General features: G+C 33.6%; 1 protein-coding gene across 1 annotated transcript; it reads right to left on the bottom strand.

Annotated features, from left to right (window-relative positions):
* Positions 1-4: 4 nt before the first annotated feature.
* On the bottom strand, positions 5-6,475 carry orc4 (origin recognition complex, subunit 4). Its single transcript, XM_051113442.1, has 14 exons — positions 6,393-6,475; positions 4,827-4,883; positions 4,633-4,709; positions 4,018-4,108; positions 3,531-3,606; positions 3,329-3,414; positions 3,148-3,196; positions 2,620-2,771; positions 1,750-1,923; positions 1,573-1,659; positions 1,377-1,485; positions 1,183-1,278; positions 974-1,041; positions 5-281 (listed from the first exon to the last, which is right to left on the bottom strand). Exons 2-14 carry the CDS (start codon positions 4,875-4,877, stop codon positions 99-101), a joined length of 1,299 nt encoding a protein of 432 aa, XP_050969399.1. The 5' UTR covers positions 4,878-4,883; positions 6,393-6,475; the 3' UTR covers positions 5-98.
* Positions 6,476-8,470: the final 1,995 nt, after the last annotated feature.

Consider the following 8,470-nt stretch of genomic DNA (forward strand, 5'->3'; position numbering starts at 1 on the left):
ACTATATTAACTTTTTTTTAATGCAAACATAAAAACTATATACATACATACACATAAATATACAAAATGCATATTTCAGCATGTACAGGCAGCAGTGTTCAGGCGAAGGCTGAGAGGGCCCATTGTTTGACGTCTGTGGGGCATTGTGGGTACCTCTGCAGCGCCTCCATCACCTGCCCGTGTTCCAGCATCAGTCGCATCAGCTGATATTCACGCTGAACTTTACACACGCCAGAGTCCACCGGACGCACCAGCTCCAGCTGCAGAAGATGCTCAAAAGCCTAAAACACATGAACACACAGGTAAGCATTAGCAAAAAAAAAAAAACTTAAATGTAGTCAAAATTTCATTTATTCTAGTCAAAGCATCTTAGAAATTGAACATCATGAACATGCCACAGAGAGCTAGGACTGTTTCTTACTAAAAAAAATTCTCACTGATTCTCACTAAATGTTTTATATTTGTGACCCTGGACCACAAAACCAGTCATAAGGGTATTTTTTTTGTATTATTGAGATTTATATGTTATCTTAAAGCTGAATGAATAAGCTTCCCATTTATGTATGGTTTGTTAGGATGGGACAATATTTGGCTGAGATACAGTTATTTGAAAAAAAAAATGGATTCTGGGGGTGCAAAAAAAATAAAAATAAATCAAAATATTGAGAAAAATCACCTTTAAAGTTGTCAAGTGAAGTTCTTAGCAATGCATATTACTAATCAAAACTTAATTTGTGATATAATTACGGTAGGAAATTCACAAAATATCTTCATGGAACATGATCTTTACTTAATATCCTAATGATTCTTGGTATAAAAGAAAAATCTATCATTTTGACCCATGCAATGTATTGTTGGCTATTGCTACAAATATACCCATGATACTTATGACCGGTTTTGTGGTCCAGGGTCACATTTTATTTCCAGTCCCCATTTCAAGTACACGCATGACAAGCGAGTAACCCAGACTGACCTTCATCACCACGGGCTTCTCAAACTTATGGATGGTGTGAGACTTCCTCTGAATGAACTTCTTAAACTCTGAGAAACACAATTACATTCATTTGAGCTGACGAACACAAGTATTTACATATTCAGAGATGAATATTTACACACATAAAGGCTTGTGAAACACCATTTAAAAACGTTCAGGTTTTCTATGAGTGCTTACGGATGTCGTACCATTATGGACCATCTGGAAATTGAAGGGCTCTCCTTCGTAAGTGTCATTCAGATGCTTCATGGCAATAATCAAACACAACTCTAGAATGGACAGACCTGGAAAACAGGCAATTCAGGACATCAGAGATGAGTGTGTGCATTTGTCATTGCAGATTGTACAAAACTATAGTAAAAATCTGTCTCTAGTTTCTCACCGTGAAGGACGTTTGCTTTCGAATCAGCGGAAATCAGACGACTGGCCTCTAGAAGATCAGCCTCACGTAGAGTCGGATGAGAGACTGACACTCGGCTAACAGCCAGAAACTACAACATACAGACACACGTTTACACATGAGAACAGGCAAACAGGATCAGTTTTCTGATTACAAAGATGAACTCGATCAAATATACCAGCAGCGAATGCAGAGAGCGGAAATCTTTACTGGCATTAAAGTGTCTCTTCAAAATCTCCTCAACTGATTTATCTTCACATAATTTCTGGAAACACAGAGAATGAGAGGTAAGAAAACATGATCATAAATATGACTTGTTTGTGAACACAGAAACACATGTGTGTTGCATTTCTACCGTGACGCTGTGGTTCCACTCATCGGAGAATTTGGGATCTGGGAAGTCCTGAGGCAAACTGAGCTGAGCGCGAACCACATCCACATACTGACTGAACGACAGCGAGCTGAACAGATGAATCTGCCTGTGTGAAAATCGAGACTTCACTCGCTTCTCCAGCAGCTCCAACACATCCTGAAATGCACAAACACATGACAATAAATGATTAGAGAATGATCAGCTGTGGTTTCATATCACCTCATGTAGAAACTTTGAGAAAGTTGAGAAAGAGCTACAACAACCAACCAATCAAAACAATTAAATAAAATTTAGTGCACAATACATTTCAGTGGGTTCTTGCATGGAGACAGTGTAGTGTGTGCACATCCAAAAAACTTAGAGCAGGTGCTCGATCACCAGAAAAATTTGCATCAGTGATGCTGCGGTAGTGAAAAGCTATTTTTATGACAAAAAAAACCCAATTTAATAAAAGCATATGCCATATAAAGTCTTCCTTTTTTTTTTTTTTTTTTTTTTTTTTTTTTTTTACATTTTATGTGTTGAATAAAATAACATTAACATTTAAACAATTTTTTCGGGTAATATTTTTGGTTCAATTTTTTTCAATTTTTTTCTCTATTGTCAGCATTATATTTTAGGCTATTTGTGCATTTAAACCATGCCCATGCACAATTTTGTTTTTCATTTTCATTTGCTTTCATTTGCTCGTAAACTTTAAAAATTATTCAAAATGTACAGTTCAAAAGACAGCATTGGGCAAGAATTAGAATATTACATTTAAATTAGAATATAAAAAAAAAAACAACAACAACAACGACAGATTAAATTACATAATTAAAAGTTTGTATAATGTTTTTAGAGCAGACGCACCAGTCTGCAGGTGAGTCCCACCACTGCGATGGGCGCCTGCGCAGATTGAGACACGTCCAGCAGGTTATACAGCAAAGTCTGGTTCTTATGATGAGCAAACAGATCAAACTCATCCAACACGAACAGCACAGGACGACTGCTGCTCTTATCACCTGACAACACAACAGAAAGAGTAAAATGTCAGTAAGAGGGTGATGAAACTATTTAAATGCATTTTTATTAATTAAAACATAAAACTGAAATAAAATATTAATACTAGATTAAAAAAAACATTTTTAACTAAACAAAAATTAGAAATACTGCATGTAATTGAAATAAAATATGGTTAGTTGAAGTACTAAAATTACTACAACCAAATTTTTTTTTTAACTAAATAGAAATAGCTAATAAAAAGACAAATACACAATTACTACGTAAACCACAATTAAAAAAAAAAAAAAGTCAAAATATAGAGTAGTATGTAAACATGTATATAATAACATATAATAGTATGTAAATAACACTAGAATAACACTGACAAAGCCTGACCTTTCTTGAGTGCTTCCAGGAGAAAAGCCAGATTCTCTGCAAAGCTCCCCTAAAACACAAAAAAAACCCTCAGTACAAAAACCTTACAAACTACAGAAACTAATTTTAGAAATTAATAATAAAAAAATTATATAAAAAAAAAACTACAGAAATGATTCCACTAATAACATCAGAAACTCACAAACACTTTGTCTCCTACGACGTTCTCCAAGTGCAGCTGGCGAGTGATTTCCTTCAGAGCGATTTTGTCGTCTGTCTGCAGAAGACCTGCACTCAGAAAACCATCACTGTCACTTTGGCAACACTGCAGCGTTACACAACTGTAGCTTCTCATTTTAGCATTTAATGCAGGGCATAAATAGCATTAATGTGCATAAACTCACCGTTCAGCTCCACCAGAAGAACATTCTTCTGCACTTCCTTCAGACTCATGAGCTCACGGAGGACACAACCCAGCAGCTTCACACACAAAGATAAACGAAACGAATTAGTGATGAACTTAAACAATTATGCCATAGTTTCATAAATATTAACTTTATTCATTTAGCACACTGCAAATGTTACTTTCTTCCCCGTTTTTGTCTTGTTTTTTTCCAGCACAAATATATAAACATTTTAAAATACATTTACCTTAGATGCAACATTAGATACATGAGATAAGTTTTCTGGGAAATTGAAATGAAGTACTTTACACAACCGCTTTAAACAAACAAACAAAAATCTGCCGATGGGGGCAGAAAAAATAAAGTTAACTCAGAGGTCTAAAGATATATATATATATATTTTTTGTCATTTTATCTATTACTAAAATGAGTAAAAAAAAAATAAAGACAGTTATCAGTGAGGGAAAAAATCTCTGATGTTTTATACCATAGTTTTACCGGATCCTCTTGGACCAACAATCAGGACCGAGTTACTTTCTCCATGAACAGCTGTTCGCTTCAGCAGCTCCAGCAAGTGCCTGAACACACAAACACACAAAGTCTAAGAATCCACACACACACACATCTACATCAAATGTGACCCTGGACCACAAAACCAGTCTTAAGTTGCTGGGGTATATTTGTAGCAATAGCCAAAAATACATTGCATGGGAAAAAATTATAGATTTTTCTTTTATGGCAAAAATCATTAAGCAAATTAAGTAAAGTTCATGTTTCATGAAGATTTTTTGTAAAGTTCCTACTGTAAATATATGAAAACTTAATTTTTGATTAGTAATATACATTGCGAAGAACCTTATGTGGACAACTTTAAAGGTGATTTTCTCAATATTTTGATTTGTTTGCACCCTCAGACTCCAGGTTTTCAAACAGTTGTATCTCGACCAAATATTAACCTATCCTAACAACCATACATCAATGGAAAGCTTGTTTATTCAGCTTTCAGATGATGTATAAATCTCAATTTTGAAAAATGTACCCTTATGACTGGTTTTGTGATCCAGGGTCACAAATATGAGCAGATATAGTAAACACGACCCACTTGTACTGCGAGTCCAGACCCACAGGCTGATCCGGCAGCTTCTGATGACACAGTTTCTCCCGCAGGAGCTTCTGAGCCTGAAAACACACACACACACACATGCCAGCACATCAACAACACACATCCACATCTGCATATGTAAAGTAGAGGCAGAATCAGGAGGAAAGTCTAAAATCATAAAACATCTGACACACCAGAGAGACGCACTGGGCTTCAGTGAGAGCGGCTGATCTCCGTTTGCTCATCTTCACCTGCACACACATTCATAACATCTCCATTGTAATGTGCACATTTACAAATATCTGGCAGTGCATTATAAATGCAAGTAAATACACCAATCTATGACACAAAACTGTCAGACAAATAATACAGAAACACAGCAAACATTTTCATAATAAATACTCTACCAGTCAAAAGATTTTGAATGTTTTAAAGAAGTCCTTCTGCTCACCAAGCTTGCACTTATTTGATCCAAAACAGAGCAAAAACACTACAATTTTGAATTATTTTTACTATTTAAAATAACTGCTTTCTATTTGAATATATTTTAAAATGTAATTTATTCCTGCATCATTGCTCCAGTCTTCAGCATCACATGATGCTTCAGAAATTATTCTAATATGCTGATTTGCTGCTCAAGAAACATTTATTATTATTATTACTACTATTATTATTATTATCAACATTCAAAACAGCCGAGTACATTTTCTTCATGATTCTTTGATGAATAGAAATAACCAAAGATCAGCATTTATCTGATACTGATAAATAAATGCCGAAACACTTTACTAGTCAAAAGCCTGGAGTCAGTATAATTTTTCAATTTGTTTGTTTTTGGGGGGTGAGGTTATAGAAATGTATACTTTTATTTAGCAAGAATACTTTAAATTGATCAAAAAAGGATGCTAAAGTAATTTATAATGTTACAAAACATTTCTATTTCAAATAAATGCTTAAAATGAATAAACTGTATTCAAAGAAACCTGAAAAAAAATTCTACTCTGCTCTTTTCAACATAATAATAATAATAATAATAAATGTTTTATGAGCAGAAAATCTGGATATTAGAATGATTTCTGAAGGATCGTGTGACTGAAGTAAACATGCTAAAAATTCAGTTTTGAAATCACAGTAATAAATGACATTTTAAAATATATTCAAATAGAAAGCATCTTTTTAAATAGCACTCATATTTCAGAATTTTACTGTTTTAGCTGTACTTTGTATCAAATAAATTCAGGCTTGGTGAGCAGAAGAGACTTCATTAAAAAACATTAAAAAGTCTTAGTGTTCAGAAACTTTTGACTGGTGGTGTAAGTGCAGAGCACATAAACTAATTTGGTACATAACTGACAAGTCACTCTGCAGGTTTTTCACTATTTTAATCAGCCTTAACTAACTTATTTTAAACAGTCCTGCAGTGTGAAAAAATGTTAAAATATTTCATGTAATGTCTAAATGAATATGAGCTCATTAAAGATATTATTAAAAGTGTCAGTGCACATCTCTGTCTGTTACACAACTGTCTTTATGTTTTATATCTACTTTGTTTCAGTTCATGCTGTGTTTGTCTTTGGATCTCTACTGTTCTTCTGTTATACGGATGTAAGTTACATGTATGTACTGACAGCGTGACTTCAATTACAAAAGAATTAGAAACACACTATTTTAAACAGTTTAAGATTGAGCTCTGCATGTCACACCTTGCAACTCTTCACATAAAGAATGTTAAATGTTAAATTAGAGGTATATAAACTCACCGGTGTAAGTCCTGTGATTTCGCGCCACTAGCCCGCGTATTTCCGGTAGGCAACATTTCGTATTTCCGGTGTGGACATGAGCGCTGACAGCAGAGGGCGCGCTGCGGCCCACGAAACCGAAGAATGTACAGATTGATTTTAAGCCTCAAGTAATTCGTTTTAACATATGAAGCACGTTAAACATACTAGTAGTAACCTATATTATATCGTAATTAGCTTACATTTATTTAATAAATGCATAAACAATTGATGCATCTCTCGCTTAGAAATACCAATAAGCTTCTTTTTTTATTTGCTTCAAGGTAACATAAGAAAAAACAAGTAAACAACAAGAAAAATCTTAATAAAATTCCAAGAAGTCCAAATAGCAGCATAACATAAATAAACACAATAAACAAATTGAAAAAACAGAGAGAAGAATAAATACAAAAATAAATAAATATAAAAATAAAACACAATACAAAGGGCTTAATCACCAAAAAATACTTTCAAAAGATTACATAGTTTAAGGGCTTTTCTATGACGTTTTTGAAGTTTTAAAGATTTGAAGAAGATCATTAAATCTTTCTGAAAAAGTGAGAAAGTGGGGGGGGGGATTAAAGAATCTGCATTTATGAATAAAATAATTTGCCAAAATCACAATATTATTCACCAAAAATTCAACATCACAATTCCGACAAAAGGACAAGTATTTTACAATTTTAAAATCAAAGTCAGGTATCACATATTTCAGACTTAACCAAGTAGAGATGTCATCCCAGAGTTTCTTCAAGAATTTACATAAATAAAATAATTGTTCTATTGACTCTATGTCTGCTTCGCAAAAAGTGCACTCATTACAATCCATATTAAATCTATGTCTGAGAAACTCATTACAGGGATAAATATCAATAATAATTTTAAATTGAACTTCTTTTACTTTCGGTAGAAGTGGAAAAGAGAAATCTTGTACTAATTTGAACCACTTTATCTTCTCTTCTTTACTTTAGAAGGGAAAGTCTGTGTATTTAGTAGTGTTCTTAAAACTTTATTTTTACAGCTCTGCTCTGTCAAATTTACACCTGAGATAATCAGATTACCTAATCTTGGTATCTCACTACAATAACACAATGCACCTTTAATTAACTGCACCAAACCTGCGGGGCCAGCTTTCAACAAAGATGCATATAGTTTCTGAGTACAAATAATATTATATTTTACACAAAAATCATCATAACTAAGGAAATTTCCACACCCGTCCATAATATGTACAATGGACCAGACGCCTTTGTCCATCCAGTCCTGAAAATACACAGATTTCCCCTTAATAAGGATACACTTATTATTCCACAAAGAACAACTGTGTGGTGAAAAGTTGTGTTTGTATATTAATTTCCAATATAATAATACCTGACTATGAAAAGATGATAATTTACACTTTAACTTAGATGGCTCAAAATCACAGCTTAAAAGGAAATCAATTCCCCCAAAAGAATCAAACATTTTAGAAGAAAAGCTAAACCAAACAGAACGTTTATTGCTAAGGAAAGCTTGCAGCCACCTCAACTTAAGGGTACCATTCATAACATCGAAATCAATTACATTCATGAATTTGATTAATGTTTTTTATCCACCTATCAGATATACTTAAAGAAAATGCTGGGTAAATCAACCTGGAAAGTGTAAAATATTTTGGAAAATATTTTGACTTTTTTTCATATTATCATTACTTTTTTCTCTAATTTTAGGGTCTTTAGTAATAACAATTCCTAAATATTTTACCTCAGTTTTTAATGGAATATTGAACAAGTGAGATTCAGTATGATCATAAAGTGCCATCAGCTCACACTAAATTCAATTGCAGACCAGAAGCTTTTGAAAAATGAGACACCAGATTAACGGCAACTGGAATCTGCTCTGCATCACTAAGAAACAGGGTGGTATCATCTGCTAGTTGACTTATTAATAACTTACTCCCTACAACATACCAATAAGCTTCTTATCAGTAGCCTGTAAAAACATTTTAGGTGCGAAGTCCAGCTATGGAGAATGGCCTTACACTTACATCTACACATCTTACGCATTTATGACTTAACATT

This window comes from Labeo rohita, chromosome 6 (assembly GCF_022985175.1).
Source record: "Labeo rohita strain BAU-BD-2019 chromosome 6, IGBB_LRoh.1.0, whole genome shotgun sequence".
In the NCBI taxonomy this organism is placed as follows: domain Eukaryota; kingdom Metazoa; phylum Chordata; class Actinopteri; order Cypriniformes; family Cyprinidae; genus Labeo; species Labeo rohita.

What these genes read in the sequence shown, in the direction of transcription:
- orc4 (XM_051113442.1), bottom strand. Translation starts at nt 4,877, where the DNA reads ATGAGCAAACGGAGATCAGCCGCTCTCACTGAAGCCCAGTGCGTCTCT. An exon ending in AAGCCCAGTGCGTCTCTCTG is followed by an intron (nt 4,710 to 4,826) that starts GTGTGTCAGATG and finishes GTGTGTTTTCAG; the next exon opens with GCTCAGAAGCTCCTGCGGGA. An exon ending in TGGGACTCACCTGCAGACTG is followed by an intron (nt 1,924 to 2,619) that starts GTGCGTCTGCTC and finishes TGTGCATTTCAG; the next exon opens with GATGTGTTGGAGCTGCTGGA.